Source organism: Balaenoptera physalus, assembly GCF_965194825.1.
Source record: "Balaenoptera physalus genome assembly, chromosome: 1".
NCBI classification, from domain to species: Eukaryota; Metazoa; Chordata; class Mammalia; order Artiodactyla; family Balaenopteridae; genus Balaenoptera; species Balaenoptera physalus.
This window is the reverse complement of record NC_138882.1, coordinates 50841857-50862402: the sequence shown is the minus strand read 5'-3', so window position 1 is coordinate 50862402 and position 20546 is coordinate 50841857. Positions and strand designations below refer to the sequence as shown.

The following is a 20546-nucleotide window of genomic DNA, read 5'->3' as shown; positions in this document are numbered from 1 at the left end:
GAGTATCTAACCAGAAGTCATGTATAAATGGATCAAAAATCTCCAGTTAAGTTTCTAGCAGCAAAGTCAGTCTCTGACCCTATCCATATTATATACCACCTTCATCAATAGCTGACTTAAGGACTTCCCTGGTGGCGCAGTGGTAAAGAATCTGCCTGCCAATGCAGGGAACATGGGTTCAATCCCTGGTCCAGGAAGATCCCACATGCCGCAGAGCAACTAAGCCCATGCACCACAACTACTGAAACCCACGTGCCCTAGAGCCTGCGTGCCACAACTACTGAGCCCATGCACCCCAACTACTGAAGCCTGTGCACTCTAGGGCCTGCGCACCGCAACTACTGAGCCTGTGTGCTGCAACTACTGAAGACCATGCGCCTAGAGCCCATGCTCTGCAACAAGAGAAGCCGCCACAATGAGAAGCCCGCGCACCGCAACGAAGAGTAGCCCCCACTCGCCGCAACTAGAGAAAGCCTGCGCACAGCAACGAAGACCCAAGGCAGACCAAAAAAAAGAAAAAAAAAAGTTGACTTGTGGTACAAAAAAGCCTGCTAATCAAATTTCCTGATGACAGGGTCATCAAACCTAGATGACACATTCATGATCCAAAAGAATATCTTAATGTTAGAATAATATGATGAATCAAGTAAATGGAATTTAATATTGAGTACACATAAGGTAATGAACTTGGTACAGAACAAACATTACATAACAGAACGTGTGAAAAGATCTGAGATTTTAGTTTCCTGAAAGTTAAAGAATTAACATTGTAATGTGGCTACCAAAAATGTTAGAGTAGTTTTAAGCTACATCCCTAAAAGTACAGTATTCAAATGAGAGAAAAGTTTTATTCTATAGTGGTCACACTATATCTCAAACAGTTTGTTCAATTCCAAAGCCAGACTATTAGGAAAGTTATTAGAAACAGAAACTTGTTCACAAAGAATGACTGGGATGGTAGTGGGACTTGATGGTGATGGGATGAAGAACAATTTTAGAAATTAGGACTATCTAGCCTGACGAAGAGGAGATTTAAAAGCTGTCTTAAAACAATGAAGGACTCTTATGTAGATGAAGAACTGGACTTATATGTAGGCCTAGAAAGCAAAAATAGAACAAATTAAACAACAACAACAATAACAGTAACAGCAACAACAACAAAAAAAACAGTGCACCAGATTTTGGCCTACTATAGAAAGACGCTTCTAATAATTAGAGTTGTTAAAAAAAATTAGGGGAACTTCTTCAGAAACAGTATATTTCCATCATCAGTAGTCTTCTAATAGAATCTAAAAAACTGTATGTTGGAATAACCTGGAGACAGAAAATTAGTCTAAACAACCACTAACATTCTTTCTAACTATAAGAGTACAGCCCTAAAATAAGAGAAGAAAGATCAATATAATAATAAAAAAGATAATATACAAATGGCCAATAAGCACATGAAAGGATGCTCAACATCATTAGCCATCAGGGGAATGCAAATCAAAACCACAATGAGATACAACTTCACACTTACTAAGATGCCTATAATCAAAAAGATGAAAAATAATGAGTACTGACAAGGATGTAGAGCAATCAGAACCCTCCTACACTGCTGATGGGAATGCAACATGTTGCAGCCACTTTGGAGAAAAGTCTGGCAATTCCTCATACCCGTGAGAAACGAAGACATACGTCCACACAGAAATATGCATGTGAATGTTCTTACAGTGTTATTCATAATAACACTAAAAAGTGGAAACAACCCAGATGTCCATCAACAAAAGAACAGATAGACAAAATGTGGTATATCCATACGATGGAATATTATTTGGCCATAAAAAGGAATGAAGTGCTGATACATGCTGCAACTTGGAAGAATCTTTGTTCTTCCATGCTAAACTAAATGAAAGAAGCCAGTCACAAAAGATCACATATGATTCTATTTATTTGAAATGTCCAGAATAGGCAAATCTATAGAGACATAAAGTAGATTACTGGTTGCTTAGGGCCGAAGGAAATCGGGAGGTTGAAACCAATGGCTAAAGGATATGGAGTTTCTTCTTGAAATGATGAAAATGTTCTAAAATTGATCATGGTAATGGTTGCACAACTTTGTGAATATGCTAAAAACCACTGAATCGAACACTTCAAATGGGTGAACTGTATAATGTATGAATTATGCTGTGTCTCAGTTTTTAAAAAGGCACCCAAAACAGCACAAAGTTTCAAGATAGTAGGTGAAGACATAAAAAATCCATACCCTAACTAGCCTTTAAGCTCATCACATTAATTTTCTTTTCTTCTTTTTTTTAACATCTTTATTGGAGTATAATTGCTTTACAGTGGTGTATTAGTTTCTGCTTTATAACAAAGTGAATCAGCTATACATACACATATACATATATATATCCCCATATCTCCTCCCTCTTGCATCTCCCTCCCACCCTCCTTATCCCACCCCTCTAGGTAGTCACAAAGCACCTAGCTGATCTCCTTGTGCTATGTGGCTGCTTCCCACTAGCTTCACAATGATTAGTAAATGTAACGATAATCCTGTGAGGAAAGCGATAAAATGTGCTTAGTAAATTATGTTTAAAGAAGCTAGAAAACATGATTATATTAGAAAAGGTTTTACCTAAAAATGTTAAACGTTTAGCTATTTTAAAGAATACATCCAGTTAGCTGAAAAATTCACCCATGTGGAATAGGTCATCCCCAGATCTGAAATCAAGGAGGCATTACTATACAATAGGCAATCTCCAATCTAGAACTACTAGAGTATGATCTTATCCTATAACTACAATCACAAAAATCTAATTAATTCAAGATTGTGTAGAGCTTTAACTAGTATACATACTTTTAAAAAAGGAACACCAGTTTAGCATTATATTTCCTGAACTGTGGCCAATGTGGTGCCAATGCATAAAGGAAATGTATTCATAATTAATTGTTTAGAAATACAATTACAATCAATGAACCTTCAAATCATTTTTCTTATTCTTCTCTTATTACTGTCAGACTTAATCAGGTCAATCTTCTAAAAAATAAAAAAGGCAGTGTAGTTTTATAGTTTAAAATTTTCAAAGTAGATATAAGCAAAACCTTCAAAAAGTTTCAGAAACTCTCTTTGCATTTTCTAACTCTATACCAAGGCATGGCATGACTGCCCCCAGGGAAAGAAACCTGGGCAGACAGTAATTGTATTTGACAGCAGCAATTACATGCAAGGTTGGAGATTAGAAGACCATTAATGTGTGTGCAATAATTGCTCTGGTATTTTCTGTTACTACTGAGGGTCAGCCCGAAGAGACACGGTAAACTTTACCTTGGATGCATCTGATCCAGAAATTCTGCCCTAAGAAAGCAGGTGAAGAGTGAGCACAGTGGCTATAGTCACAGCAGGCATGCACAACATTCTTTTGATAAGAATGATACAGGAACAACTAATATGTAATTCTAAAAGATATTTCCACCTATACCTTTCAACTAACTATGAAGACTATCAGAAAGACTCACAATGACTATGACTAAATGTTGATCTTTAGCAAGAGTCCAAATAAATTATCTTTCATAACATCACACTATAACAAAAGCTTTCCGTATTTGGAAACTATATCAAACAGAGAGCCCTGAAAACCTGGAAACTCTGGAAACATCAGAAAGACAGCAGAAACAGCACACTTAACCTAAAAACAATAATAGGAAGCTGGTAGACTAAACACATATCCTTGGTTCCCTCTCCCTCCATATAACGTACTGAAGCAACTCAACTAAAACAAGTCTGGAAGAAATTATGGTATACCTAAAAGGAGAGGGTGCAGGACAAGAGATCCATAGGCCCAAAGGTTAGGATAGAAATCTACCATGGCAGTAAAACTAAACTTCAGGGGCCCAACCACCTGATAGAGTTAAAAGAAAGATTCCCTTAGCAAGTAGAGAGGGATCACACCCACCACATGCTATATGGTCCTATACATGGTGAATCCTGTTTACTTTGGCAGTCCTAACCCAGCCTGGTAGACTAAATCTCTTCGTTTGAGAGGGACCTACCATTTCTCAGCATTCTCCTAAGAAAAGAAGGGTCTCTTTTACATCATCTCACCTTGTCTCAGTAGAGAAATCAGAGCTCATAGGTCTACTAGACTAGAAAAAAAAATTACGTCTGCTTTGTTCGTTATTGCTCAAAAGACCTCGACGATCAGATCAGTGCTAAGGAAACCTAAAATCAGTAGTCAGAGAAAAATTATAATCATTTAAGGAGGGGGAGAAGCTAAGATGAATCAGAATGAGTGGCTTCTTTTGAGGTAGGCAAAATTAATCGAAGGAACAGAAGAGAGCTTTCATACAATAAAATACAAGGACACAGACATACATGAACACTAAAGGTATTATTCCATAAAAGTCTACTGTACTACAAATATTAACTTTTTATCAATGTTGATAATGTACATGCTAGTTTAATATATCTCTCCCATAGCATGGCTCAAAATAGCCCTTCAGTGAATAAGCATGATTCCGCAACTGAAACGTTTTCAAAAAGACAATGAAAAAAGACACCTAATTGTCAGAACCACCCTCAAAAAGCACACATGCCATATTATGAGGCATAATTTATGTTAATAAATATCCCCAACTTTTTTCAGTTCAACTCAATTCAACACTGTAAGTACTTTTAAGCACTTACTCTCTTATCATTGAAAGGTACACTAATTGAGGTAACTGCTGTTAAGACACTGAGTATTACCAAGGATTTAGGCTATGCTGCCACATAAAACAAGGTAAGAAACAATATAAATCAAATAAGATCAAATATTAAAATGTACACTATAAACAATAAATGTGATAAATTTACAGAAAGGGGCAAGTTAGTATGGACTGGACTTCACGGAGTAAACAGGAATTGATCAGAGATTTAAAAAAAACAAAAAACACAGAGGTAGAAACGGTTAAAAAAAAAAAAAAAGCATGTCAGGAACGAGCATGAGGAAAGAAAGGCATAATAACTTCACTGTATCTGAGGGATGATGAGAAAGCATGTCAGATGGAAGTCAAGTTTACAGTGGGTAAAGTTAGAGATAAATCTGGAGAAGCTGGGGATAGAGATACAAATTATAGAGGACTTGAAAGTAGGAATTAAAAACTTAGATTTGGGGCTTCCCTGGTGGCGCAGTGGTTGAGAGTCTGCCTGCCAATGCAGGGCACACGGGTTCGAGCCCCGGTCCGGGAAGATCCCACATGCCGCGGAGCAACTGGGCCCGTGAGCCACAATTGCTGAGCCTGCGCGTCTGGAGCCTGTGCTCCGCAACAAGAGAGGCTGCCATAGTGAGAGGCCCATGCGCTGTGATGAAGAGTGGCCCCCACTTGCCGCAACTGGAGAAGGCCCTCGCGCAGAAACGAAGACCCAACACAGCCATAAATAAATTAAATAAATAAATAATTAATTAATTAAAAAAAAAAAAAACAAAACTTAGATTTGAGCTAACAGTTCCTAAGGATTTTGGTATAAAACTAATTTTTGTCATTTTCCTGTTAACCTTCATCATAAAGAGAAACATACGTTCCAGTATAAAACTGTTCTCCATATGTAAGACAATCACACTTAGAAGGTACCAAATTTTAAAACATATAGCTTCAAACATTCTAGTAAAAGTAATTATAGTTTTCAGGATCTCCACAGTATAACCACTAAAAATAATTCATATTATAAAACTAAAAAATTATTCATAACATTAAGACACTGAGGGGCTTCCCTGGTGGTGCAGTGGTTACGAATCTGCCTGACAATGCAGGGGACACGGGTTCGAGCCCTGGTCTGGGAAGATCCCACATGCCGCGAAGCGACTAAGCCCGTGCGCCACAACTACTGAGCCTGCGCGTCTGGAGCCTGTGCTCCGCAACAAGAGAGGCCGCGATAGTGAGAGGCCCGCGCACCGCGATGAAGAGTGGCCCCCGCTCTCCGCAACTGGAGAAAGTCCTCGCACAGAAACGAAGACCCAACACAGCCAAAAATAAATATAAATAAATAAATAAATTTATAAAAAAAAAAAAAAGACACTGAGAGTGAAAGCTCATCAGGCAATCTAGTAGTATAATAGAGAGCTTAAGATATTATAGTTATTTAAGAGAAATTTCTAATATTTTAGTAATTTGACTGCAGTTCACCTTAATATTTCTAATTTTGAAACCACTGTCAATAATCTTAACTTTTTTTGCACTTTCTCCATAACTATAATTTACTGTTCTATTTCCTAACATTTCCCCCAATTTTATCTGTACAGTTTTTTAAGGGTATCCTTGGATGTGGGGAAATCATTCATAAAGCCAGAGACTGAAATGTTCAATCCTAGTTTTGCTAAGGAGATCCAGGTCAAATTAGGTAGAACTGACAAACAGCTAACGAAATCTGATGATGATAGGCAAATGAGAAAACTGGTCCTTGGTGACTATTCTATTCCCAATATAAAGGTCTGTTTAGTAGGGACTTAGGGATCTCACTAATAGCTGTTAGTACATGTTAAAAAGTGTTCTCACACATTCATTTCAATTTAACTGTAACACACACAGTAAGAGGACTTCGGCACTCCATCTGGTAATATATGTGCAGTGCTAAGATCCTCAAGTTCCAAGGCGAAGAGGAAAAAAATTAAGTCAATTTTTAATTTAATTCATAAATTCCTCTTATTCAGAATTCTATTAAGCGACGGATGCTTGTACAGGAAAGGATTGTTACATATCTAGTTGTATTTATACAACACATAAATTTTACAAAAGGAAAAATCAAACACACATGATCTCAACAAAATATTTAAACCTGGTAAACCACATGTGTTTACTCAAGATGCTATTCTGGGGGTAAAGGTTTAAATTAGTAAGCTTTGACTCAAAATGTAAAATGAAGCCACTAGCGTGTTATTTATTCTAATTATATTCAATTTTAAAGCAACAAACCAACAACATAAAATTGAAATGTAAATATAGTATATTCAAGAGGGATTTCCTGGGACTATTTATGACCATATTTCTATAAAAATATTTACTACACATGTGATTTGAAAGCAGTTTCTCTGCAGTGGGGTTGTAATCTCCACAGCAATTAACAAATTTGGAGTCATTTATTTTCAAAGTACCCATATTTTGTGATTTAAAAGAAACTTTCATAGATGATGTAGTTAAATATAAATGATAAGCATTATAGTCTAAGACAGTGATTTTTAAACTACGTTGGCCAAAACATCACAATTCCAAAAGGAAACTCTTAAGGTTATTTTCTAAGTTATCCTTAACGTGCAGCCTAATCTGGGTCTGTTTTATCACTTGCAAAACTGTCAGAAGGAAGGATACTTCCAGGCTATATCAAATAACGTCTAAGAGTTTTATAATCCTTAAAACAATAAAAACACACTAATCTGAAAGAATTTTATCCATCATAGTCAATACTCAACACATGAGATAAAACTGGTAACCTAAACTGCCAGCCTCTCCAGAATATCTTCACCTAATTGGGCGTTTGTTCCCTTTCCCTGAATTTGCTGACAACTGTTCCCTTACAGACTAGAGTGATAGCTGTTCCTTCTGACATTCCATCCGGGCTAATATGAGTTCTGACAGAATCTAGTAAGTAAGGCCTATCTCACAACAGAATTGAAGGAGCAGACTGTATTGGACACCAAAGGTTTATGAAAGAGAATCCTTCAGAAATTGGTAAAACAGACGTAACACAATTGAAATTACAAGTTTAAAAAAGAAAACATCATTGACAGACTGTTTCTATTTTTATATCTTGATAAGTATAAGTATACTAAAATCAATGGAAAAAGTGAACATTTAAAATACTTTATGATTATTTAAGAATGCATTTTAATTTATAGTGTTATTGTGAGAGTGTATATTAGAATGTTATTAACATATCACATTCAGAATTTGAAAAGAAAATGTTTTCTTTAAGAATATTAGACCTACATATCGCTGTGTAATTTTCCTACAGCAATCTAAAGCATTGAAAATTGAAAATTTAAGCACCAGAGATACATTTACACTACTCTAACGTACCTCTTTATATCCTTTCAAATCGAGTCATAAAATCTAGTTCTTCCACATATGCATTTTTCTAGATCACTATCTAAACATCTTACTTAATCAGGTTCAATTATTACATTAATAATTCTCAAGCAATAATATAAGGTCTACCAAGTAGTGAGCATTTAAATATCTTTAATATATGAATGAATTATAAAATTTAAAAAAATAGTTTTTTTCTTTTAAAGAACAGTAAAAGGTAGTCTCTCCTCGCTACAGAAGGAATTTCACAATGCTGATAAAAAATGATCTAGCAGTGCTCATCTATCCATCCATATTTTCCTAACCAATGATCCATACACATGAAACTTCTCTCCATTTTCTAAATATGCCAAACTCTCTTATGCATCTACTCCTTTGTACCTGCTGTCTCTACCCAAAATGCTGTTCCATCCTCTTCTTCCTCTAATAAACCTACTCAAACCCTAAGACCCTACTTAAAAATGACCTTCATGGCTTTCCACCTGTCAACAAGCAGATAGTCATTACTGTGATTCCACAGCCCTTTGTTCATAATGCTATTAGTATTCTTCAAACTCCACCATAATGATCAGTTTAAATTTTTTTCTTTCACCTGATTTTGATCTCGCTGAGAAAAAAGATTATACCTTATTTACTTTTGTATCCCCAAATCTAGCACAAAGGCCAGGCAAGCTGACTGAAGGATAAGTAAATGAATAAACAAACGAGCATATTATTAAATCTTTCTTTGTAACTCAGTAGCTACAGCATAGTAGTACAATGCATATTACAGGAATTTAATATTTTGTACACTACCCAAACATCTACTGAAATAGAGAATCTCATGATTGGGAAGAACATTAAAGAACATTTAGAAAGGAAATAAACTATTAACATAATTAATAAAAATAATAATAATAATGAAACAATGCTCAATATACAAGTTTAAACCAGGTCTTTGAAATTTAACCATTTTCAAACATTTTCAAAGGTGAGGGATCATCATACTTTGTACAATAACAAAAATATCAAGTAGATCAAACTAATTATTCTAAGTATCCTTTAACGTAAACAGTATTTTAAATATTCTAAATCAAAATTTTTTAAAGTTCATAGACTTTTGGTGGTCACTGGCAATGAATCAGGTCATCTGTAGGTGGTTTGGCAGTTTGGTTATAATGCTTATTTACTAAGAGCCTTATACTTTCCCAGCACTTGCTGGTTTCCTTGACTTGGTGGAGAAAGAAATTAATGATGTATTATTGGGTGTATTTAAATTTCAAATAAAAACACTTTGTTTTACTATTAAAACAATTATGATGAATCTTCATTAAAATTTACCTTTAATTAATAGTTTGCTTATGCAAGAAAGTAACAGATCATGGATGCCAAAATACTTTCCAATTGATCCAGAGAACCTACTGCTTGTGATTTTTTCCTATTTTCTCATAGCTATAACCAAGATTATTTAGCTTTTACTATTGAAAAGTGAAAGATGAAACATCTATACAGAGATTACCAGTGATAACTTAGAACAACAATCAACATAAAAGAGGTAACAACCCTCAAATACCAAGAAACTTGCCATCAATTTTATAGGTACTCTTTACTCTCGATCCTATCTAATTACTCGTGGTCTTAAGCTATTCATTTGTAAGCTGGCTAAAGTAACTGGTAAACACTCCTTTGGGGCATATCATTTGTAATACTGATTTATTGGTCTGCCATCTCCCAGTATAGGTCTGACCCTGAGTTTATAATTAGGCTGCATAATGTGGAAACAGAATAATAGTTCACTACCTTGCTTTATGAAATGGTATGGACATATAAAATGGTATGGCTTAATTAAATGAACTGAGAATGTTGGTTTCTTCTATATAGTTTTTTTTTGTTTTTTTTTGTTTTTGGCTGTGTTGGGTCTTCGTTGCTGTGTGCGGGCTTTCTCTAGTTGCGGCGAGTGAGGGCTACTCTTCGCTGCGGTGCGCGGGCTTCTCATTGCGGTGGCTTCTCTTGTTGTAGAGCACGGGCTCTAGGCTCATGGGCTTCAGTAGTTGTGGCTCGAGGGCTCTAGAGCGCAGGCTCAGTAGCTGTGGCACACAGGCTCTGTTGCTCCATGGCATGTGGGATCTTCCTGGACCAGGGCTCGAACCCATGTTCCCTGCACTGGCAGGCAGATTCTTTTCTTTTTTTTTTTTTAACATCTTTATTAGAGTATAATTGCTTTACAATGGTGTGTTAGTTTCTGCTTTATAACAAAGTGAATCAGCTATACATATACATATATCCCCATATCTCCTCCCTCTTGCGTCTCCCTCCCACCCTCCCTATCCCACCCCTCTAGGTGGACAAAAAGCACTGAGCTGATCTCCCTGTGCTATGCGGCTGCTTCCCACTAGCTAGTTATTTTACATTTGGTAGTGTATATATGTCCATGCCACTCTCTCACTTCATCCCAGCTTACCCTTCCCCCTCCCCGTGTCCTCAAGTCCATTCTCTACGTCTGAGTCTTTATTCCTGTCCTGCCCCTAGGTTCTTCAGAACCTTTTTTTTTTTTTTTTTTTAGATTCTATATATATGTGTTAGCATATGGTATTTGTTTTTCTCTTTCTGACTTACTTCACTCTGTATGACAGACTCTAACCACCTCACTACAAATAACTCAATTTTGTTTCTTTTTATGGCTGAGTAATATTCCACTGTATGTATGTGCCACATCTTCTTTATCCATTCATCTGTTGATGAACACTTAGGTTGCTTGCATGTCCTGGCTATTGTAAACGGAGCTGGCAGGCAGATTCTTAACCACTGCATCACCAGGGAAGTCCTCATCTATATAGCTTTAAAACTTTATTTTTAGCAACATCATAACATACGTCCAAAAGACTCAGTAGCTATGGTTCTATGAACAACCTAGGAAACAGACGTCATACTTCACTGTATAAATATTATTTCTCATCTATTCATTAATTCAACTTATAGTTACTGCCTCCTAACTGGGAGTACAATGGTGACTGAGACATATATGTTCTCTTAACCTCCTGGAGCTAAAAGTTCATAGGAGGGAAGAGAAAAGTATTAAGTCACTTACAATGAAGTAGACAAATACCACATAAGGAAAAGTATAATCTACATATTTTTAAAGTTATATTTCATTCTTTTCCCTCCAAATCCTATGGAATACTATTCTCCTATATTGCTTCCATCCTTTACCATGAAGCAACTCCAGCTCACAGATGGTAGTCACAGATTTAACCACAGAAAAATTCTAAAAATAACACCTAGTGAGGTGTTGCCATGTTCACAGTGGGTGCTCAATATTCCCTAAGAGAATTCAATAGTTTTTTCCTTTTTCTTCTGTCCTTATTTTGAATTTTATCTTGGAGTATAGCTGATTGCAATGTTGTGTTAGTTTCAGGTCTACAGCAAAGTGATTAAGTTATACATATACATATATCTATTCTTTTTCAGATACTTTTCCCATATAGGTTATTAAAGAATATTGAGTAGAGTTCCTGTTGATTATCTATTTTATAGATAGTAGTGTGTATATGTTAATCCCAACCTCCTAATTTATCCCTCCCCACCACCTTTCCCCTTTGGTAACCATAAGTTGTTTTCTGAGTCTGAGTCTGTTTCTGTTTTGTAAATAAGTTCATTTGTATCATTTTTTTTTTAGATTAAGTGATGTCATATGATATTTGTCTTTCTCTGTCTGACTTACTTCACCTAGTATGATAATCTCTAGGTCCTTCCGTGTTGCTGCAAGATGGCATTATTTCATTCTTTTTTATGGCTGAATAGTATTCCACTGTATATATGTACCACATCTTCTTTATCCATTCAATTGTCGATGGACATTTAGGTTGCTTCCATGTCTTGGCTGTTGTAAAGAGTGCTGCAATGAACACTGGGGTGCACGTATCTTTTTGAATTATGGTTTTCTCCGTATATATGCCCAGGAGTGAGATTACAGGATCGTATATGGTAGCTCTATTTTTAGTTTTTTAAGGAAACTCCATACTGTTCTCCATGGTGGCTGCACCAATTTACATTCCCACCAACAGTGTAGAAGGGTTCCTTTTTCTCCATACCCTCTCCAGCATTTATTGTTTGTAGACTTTTTGATGATGGCCATTCTGACCAGTGTGAGGTGATACCTTATTGTAGTTTTGGTTTGCATTTCTCTAGTAATTAGAGACACTGAGCCTTTTTTCATGTGTTTTTTGGCTATCTGTATGTCTTCTTTGGAGAAATGTCTATTTAGATCTTCTGCCCATTTTTTGATTGGGTTGTTTGTTTTTTTGATATTGAGCTGTGTGAGCTGTTTGTGTATTTTGGAGATTAAACCCTTGTCAGTCACATCGTTTGCAAATATTTTCTCCCATTCTGTGGGTTGTATTTTTGTGTTGTTTATGTTTTCCTTTGCTGTGCAAAAGCCTTTAAGTTTAATTAGGTCCCATTTGTTAATAATAATTATTAACCATTAATGAAAAGTTGCAAGTGACTAAGAGAAAACACAAGACAGTATTATTTCTTCCTAGACAAACAATGCATTGCTTGATGAGTCTAAATCATCAATAAAAAACTGAAACTAAAAAACTTGGCTACTGACCTCTAGGAATTCATTCGGAAGAAATAATTAGGTAAGTATGTAAAAACATAAGTAGAAAAATGTTTATTGCAGCATTATCTGCAAGGGTAAAAAAAAAAAAAAAAAAGACCTCAAAAAGAATAAAATACCTAGAAATAAACTTAACCAAGAAAGTAAAAGACCTATACTCTGAAAACTATAAAGCACTGATGAAGGAAATTGAAGATGATACAAAGAAATGGGAAGATATCCCATGTTCATGGACTGGAAGAATTAATACTGTTAAATGTCCATACTACCCAAAGCAATCTACAGATTTAATGCAATCCCTATCAAAGTACCCATGAAGTTTTTCACAGAACTAGAACAAATAATCCTAACATTTATATGGAACCACAAAAGACCCCAAATAGCCAAAGCCATCTTGAGGAAAAAGAATAAAGCTGGAGCTATTGTGCTCCCTAACTTCAGACTATGCTACAAAGCTACAATAATCAAAACAGTATGGTACTGGCACAAAAACAGACACATAGATCAATAGAACAGAACAGTGAGCCCAGAAATAAACCCATACACTTATGATCAATTAATCTATGACAAAGGAGTCAAGAATATACAACGAGGAAAAGACAGTCTCTTCAATAAGTGCTGGGAAAACTGGACAGCTACATGTAAAACAATGAAATTAGAACATTTTCTCACACCATATACAAAAATAAGCTCAAAATGGATTAAAGACCAAACGTAAGACCTGAAACCATAAAACTCCTAGAAGAGAACATAGAACACTCTTTGACACAAATCATAGGGATTTTTTTCTTTTTGGATGTGTCGCCTAAGGCAAAAGAAACAAAAGCAAAAATAAACACATGGGACCTAATTAAACTTAAAAGCTTTTGCACAGCAAAAGAAACCATCAACAAAATGAAAAGACAGCCTACTGGATGGAAAAAAATATTTGAAAATGATATGACTGATAAGGGGTTAATATCCAATATATATAAACAGCTCATACAACTCAATATCAACAAACAACCCAATTAAAAAATGGGCAGAAGACCCAAATAGACATTTTTCCAAAGAAGACATAAAGACAGTCAAAGGACAACGAAAAGATGCTCAATATTGCTAATCATCAGAGAAATGCAAATCAAAAACACAAGGAGAGGGGCTTTCCCGGTGGCGCAGTGGTTGGGAGTCTGCCTGCCAATGCAGGGGACACGGGTTCGAGCCCTGGTCTGGGAAGATCCCAATGCCGCGGAGCGGCTGGGCCCGTGAGCCACAATTACTGAGCCTGCGCGCCTGGAGCCTGTGCCCCGCAACAGGAGGGGCCGCGAAAGTGAGAGGCCCGCGCACCGCGATGAAGAGTGGCCCCCGCTTGCCGCAACTAGAGAAAGCCCTCGCACAGAAACGAAGACCCAACACAGCCAAAAATAATTGATTAATTAATTAAAAAATAAAAAAATAAAAGAAGAACATTTAAATAACCAAAAAAAAAAATCTTTAAAAAAAAAACACAAGGAGATACCACCTCATACCTGTAAGAATGGCTATCATCAAAAAGTCTACAAATAATAAATGTTGACAAGGATGTGGAGAAAAGAGAACCCTAATACACTGTTGGTGGGAATGTAAATTGGTGTAGCCACTATGGAAAACAGTATGGAGGTTCCTCAAAAAACTAAAAATAAAACTACCATATGATCCAGCAATTTCACTCCTGGGCATATATCAGAAGAAAATGAAAACACTAGTTCAAAAAGATACATGCAGCCCAGTGTTCATAGTAGCATTTTTACAACAGCCAAGACATAGAAGCAAACTAAGTATCCATCAACATATAAATGGATAAAGATGGTACATACATAATGGAATATTACTCAGCCAATTAAAAAAGAGAATGAAATTTTGCCATTTGCAACAACATGGATGGACCTGGAGGTTATTATGCTTAGTGAAATAAGTCAGACAGAGAAAGAAAAATACTGTATGTTATCACTTATATGTGGTATCTAAAAGATAAAACAAATGAATGAATATAACAAAACAGAAACAGTCTGGCAAATATAGAAAACAAGCTAGTGGTTACCAGAGGGGAGAGGGTATGGGGAAGGGGCAAGATAGGGGTAGGGGATTAAGAGGTACAAACTACTATGTATAAAATAAATAAACTACAAGGATATACCTACAGCGCAAAGAATACAGACAATATTTTATAATAATTTTAAATGAAGGATAATCTATAAAAATATTGAATCATTATGTTGTACACCTGAAACTAAAATAATATTATAAATCAACTCTACTTCAATTAAAAAAATAGTAATAAAAAAAAGAAAAGAAAGAAAGAAAACAGCTGAACATCCAAACATAGAATATTGGCTAAATTAAACAGGGTTCATCCATACAATAACATACTATGCTGCCATTAGAAATTTATACACACACACACACGGAAAGATGACTGTGATAACTGGCAAGTAAAGCAGATTTTAAAAAATAGTCTGAGTAGCGTAATCCCACGTGGAGAAAAAAATTTTTTTTAATTCTAACTATATGTGTAAGTGATTATACACAGAAAATTTTCAAAATAAACACCAAAATGTCAACAATGGTTATTTTAAAGACAATCCTTATTTTCATCTAAAAACTTGTCCGTGTTTTCTGAAAGTTTCTATAAAATTTTTTACATTTGGGAAAAAAAACAATTTCCACTATGATTTTTTAAAAAATCCATTTCCACCCAGCAAAGACAATAAAACTTGGCTATCTATGTCAAGTAGTATGCAAGCAGCTTTACAATCAGATCATATATAGGTTGTGATGACTAATACTATAGGACTGAATTAGAAACAGTATGGTTAGAACCTCAGGCAGAGGTTAGAGCCTCAGGAGTCACGCAGCATTAGTTTAATTTCCTAACCGCCACTGTTAAACCTATATGACGTCAAAGGTTTTGCTTTCTGTGTTTTTTAAACGTTTTCTAGCCTTGGGTCCCTAATCTGTAAAACAGGAATAATAACAGCACCTACCTCACAGAGCTATTGTGACCAGTACATAATATCCATAAAGCACTTTGAATAATGCCCCAGCTTATATCAAACATCTATATCTATATACATACACATACACACACTATATATATATGTACATATATGTATGTATATGTGTAATAAACAAAGTTAAAGTTAGTTTCTTCATGATCCTCCAAGATTAGTATTGGATGAACTAAGCACTCTGATATGCTTTCTATCTCCTAAGCATATTTATTCTCCGTTTTTAATAATTATCCCATTATCTATATGATTTAAGTAGCAAGTTTTTTCCATTGTTTCATTACATATTCAATGTAGAAAAATTCAATTTTATAAAAGTGTGTAAGGTGAAAGTAGAAATCCCTCTCTTTCCTAACTTAACAACATTCCCAATTCTACATTATTCCTTTCAATACTGTACCTGTGCCTATACCTGATTTGTTTGGTGGCTTAATTTCCCCAATTGGGATCAAACTAAACATACTGATCCGTACTCTGTCTCACACAGTATATCATGGAAAACTTTCCATATCATTCTTTTTATTGCTGGACAGTATTCCACTGTATAACATATCATTATTTAACCATTTCCCTATTGATGACCATTTAGATTGTTTCCAACTTCTCAGTAAGGCAAACAATGTTGCAATGTACATCCCTATACACAGATCTTCCAGAACCTGCAAATATTTTAATAGAGTAGTCTCAGAACTGAAATTGTTAGTTTCTCAGCCTACATTTCCTAAAGAACAGAACCTGAGGCAAACCTTCCAAGTTAAGAAATTCTTGGGAGGTAAAATCTCAGCATATGAAGAATGAGAGAGAAAGAGAGGTGAGGCAGGTAAGGAGGAAAAGCAAACAAAAGATGGTACTGTTACCAAGCTGGCTTCACTGACCGAGGTCACACAGGATGTCTTCTAGTTAGGCTAAATGGACCACCGTATCTCAGAATGGGAAACGAAGAAAAGCAAGAAAGGAAAAGCAATTTAACTGCCAGTTTCTTCCCATCTCTTGCCTATCCTTGGGCAAAGTCTGTCCCCTGAACTTCTGGGCTTGCCACCTAACCCCTCTAAGCAGCTGTTGGAGAAAGCTTCTGCCACACACCCTGAGCCCAGAAGGAAGAGAAGGAGTCAAAGTTTCCAAGACTCTGGTCAGGTAGGAGGTCCTGCTGAAGCTAAGCCTCACAGCAAAAGCTAAGTGGGCAAGTGGTTTTAGGAGGTGAAGAAATCATCTCCTAGAAGATTGCTGCCAATCCATGCTCCACTAAAAGTGCATGCCTGTGCTGACTTCCTTGTGCTCTGCCAACAAGCCTTTTAATTCAATCTGTCAAATGCAAAGTAGTATACATTGCTTAAGCTTACATTTCTTGGTTATTAGTGAGATAGAGCATCTTTCACTATCGACTGGCATTCATATTCCTTCTGGGGATGGCTTATTCTTATACATTTCAGGTGTACTTTCTCACCCTTCCGTTAGGAGTCTATAATTAAACTACCGAATTCTGTTACTCTCAGCTCTGCACTATTTCCTAAAATTATTTTGGGTTACCTACGAATCAGACACTTAAGGCTATCAGCTTACATAGAGTACCATAAAATCTTTGCTGGTTATCCTAACCATAGAAATAACAGAAGAGGACAAGGCAAGAACATGACAACTTCCTTATCCCAGGTTCCATAATTACTTTTCACTCTATCAGGGAAACTTCCGCATAGAAGACAAGTTTACATTTCCAATCAGCTTCCATGTTACCTCAAGCCCTGGCCAGAATGCCTCAGTATCAGTCAAAACAATGACCCCTGCTTGCCATCATCTCTGTCTCTAAGCCAATCAAGCTCATTGCCAATGTCCAGTTGGAATTTTCTTTTATCACTGTCGGGATTTGACCATAACATAACCTCCTTCAATACAGAACCTTTTCTTCATACAAGGACAGGCACCAAGAAATTCAGACTCAAATTTCTGACATCTCTCTTTCCTCTTATGCTTTTTTTCCTTTTAAGAATTATCCTTATTGTTTTTTTTTATTTGATTTCTGCATTGTACCCAAGGGTCAATCCATCACCCCTCTCTCTCACCCTTTTCATCTTTGCCATACTCTAAAAATTGAAAGACCAACAAACATATGGTACCTATTGACTCTAAAAGCTATAGTTAGTAATATATTTGGTCTCAAATTGGAAACTGTGTCAAATAGCTGGAAGTCTTACTTCACATGCACTGTAATATGAATAAAACTATAATGCCTCCAGAAGGGAGTTACTCTACAGTGAGACTGAAAACAATGTAGTATTCAGATAGTGTTTTAAACCCAAGTCTTTGTAATATTTTTTTTTAAAACAAATGTATTTATTTTCAACTTGGCTAACAAAATCTAATTCATGCAGCTGACACATTCGATATACACAGAAAAAAACTATTTTCCAACTCTAAATTACAGGAATATGACTTAGACTTAACTAAGTCAGTCCTATATAATTTTAGGCATGATATGGTACAGCCACAAAGGAAATGTATTAACTTTTCCCTCTGAATAATTCCTCTATAATTTCAACCTAGTTATTTATTCTACATAAGCTACCATGTGCTATGTTATCACTCGCTAATATCCCCAGCAACACTAACACTGCATCCCATTTATTTTTTGGTAGCATATTAATAAAATTCTTGCCTCTGTTCAATATAATAGTTGGTATAACAATAAAAATAATTTATATTTGCATTACCCTCTACACTTTACAAACTCTTTTCTACATATATAATCTCAATGAATTATAATCTTCCTTCACAACTTTAAAACATGACAATATACTACAAATCTCCAAAAGCAAATCATGTCACATATTGTGAATAAGATTATAACAATAAAAGGCCAATAGAAGTATAAAGAAATTAACCTGCCAGTCCCTTCTTACTTTGCTCCACATTAGCACTGTTGGTTCATTTTCCCAATTTAAGCTTTTAAAAAATACATACTAAATTTCCCTATATTGTATTTCAATAAGTTGCCAAAGCTAAGATGACGATGTCATAAATAAAGCACTGGATCATAAATTTCTCAAAAGACATAAAATCAAAGACACCCTAAACCTACAAATTAAATGCAAAAAAACACAAACTAAACAATGAAAAGGAATTACTATATGAAATTTAAGTTGATCAGCTAGTTAACCAGTCTATTCTGAACAGACTTAGTCTTTATTCTCAGTACTGATATTAAGATTATAACCATGCACCAAAATCATTTTGGTCTAGTCTTTTCATTTTATGTTTTCTTATAAATTATGGAGCTATGGGAAAAAAGTCAATCTGCAAAAGCACTACTTAGAATAGCAATGATATGAGTTATTTAAATACAGGACTGTGCATGAAATGAGGGCTATCTGTAAAAGGGCACACACTTAAACTAGCGTATATATTACAACATTTCAAATGCTTGAAGATCCCAAGCCTCCCATGATTCTATATTTACACAGCTGATGAGAAACTCCAATATATAGAAAAAAAATTTTTTAAGGGCCTAGAAAAGATAGCAACACAGATTTTAACATTTTCATACAAATACTAAATCTTATTACCTAGGCATTAAGAGGGTACTTTGCTTTTGCTCCCTATAAAAGATATTTTAAAAGAATATTTAAAGTTAAGCTGAACTGACTTTAAAAGTACAAGATGGAAGTAGCATTTAAAACCAAATATTATTGTTTGAAGATGGGTAAAAATACTTAACTGTTAAGTTTTTTGTTAAAATGAACCCATTTCTTAAAAGTGGTATTTGAACAAAAGTATATTCTAAGTTTTCCAAAATTCCAGAGCTTTTTGAATTAACCTGTGAAAACAACTTAAATAGAAATTTGCAACTCAAGAACTGTTGTCCTGTTGTTTGCAATTGGTATTTTCTTGTTCCTAAATGATACAAATAATTGAAAGTTAATCTGTCATCTTGGAAGGAAAGATATAACCGACACTTCACTCTTTTCCAACAGGCATAAGGCAGTCAAAGACTGCAGGTTTTATCTAAGCATAAAAATGATCAAACAAAAAACAAGTGTGGTTCGTATAACAAATTATTCAAGATGCATGGTTTTCAGCCTCAGCAGAGGTTTACACCAATGTGTTTCCTCAAAAACCTCTCTCACACATGCACATACACACAGAGACACATACAAAGTTGTAAACACTGGACAATGCTTACATCTCTAATTACTAAAGTTATACATTTAATGATATTATTTCTGATGTGCTGAAATTTTAGGAACTTTTATATACACATGGCAGGGCCTGATCTGAGGGTTCCAACTACAGTGTCAAACCCTCTGGGGTCATTTGGGTACCAAATATGTTAACTCTTCCATTACTTCATTACTCAGAGTTGATTTATATGATGAGGTGACACCTGGCAAAAAGCTAGACTATGAAAGAATTGCTACACACCTTACTGATAGGCAAGAATGACTCAGATTATCAGAAGATGACAGTATCACGACTCAGGGCAGACTCAGTTGAAGCACCTCTCAGGCATCCCTAGGAGCTCTGGATAAAGCCAAAGGAGGTTAGCTATTGGTCGAAAGGGAAATGTCTCCAATTTAAATTTCCTTGCAAGATACCACAAACACAAAGACATATAATACATATATCACCAATAATTGCAAAAAAATCATAAAATCTTCTAATTCAGTTTTTTTTTTAAGTCACAGCCCAATGACACAGTAATTGAATTGGATGATTTCAGGATTTTACAATGATCAGCAGAAATGCTAGAGGAAAGAGGTAAAAACTAAGTGATTTGGCATCTTCAGTTTACTGGGAAAATCACATTCCAAAGTACATCAATTCTTTAAAAATTTCAGAAGATGACATATAATTAATCATTATTATTGTAAGATTTCAGCAGGATT

The 20546-nt window shown here is 35.4% G+C and overlaps 1 protein-coding gene across 23 annotated transcripts in view; it reads right to left on the bottom strand.

The window, feature by feature from the left end:
- Positions 1-20546, bottom strand: part of ACBD6 (acyl-CoA binding domain containing 6) — a 228727-nt gene that overhangs the window by 175101 nt on the left and 33080 nt on the right. The window contains exon 4 of one of the 23 annotated variants that reach the window (XM_082465732.1): positions 643-1097. The exons of 21 other annotated variants lie outside the window; for them this stretch is intronic. In XM_082465732.1, coding sequence (XP_082321858.1) covers positions 1086-1097 — 12 coding nt within the window. In that variant the 3' untranslated portion in view covers positions 643-1085. Of the gene's footprint in view, positions 1-642; positions 1098-6025; positions 20182-20546 lie in introns of those variants that run through there. One more of the 23 variants, XM_082465733.1, reaches the window with a different exon arrangement.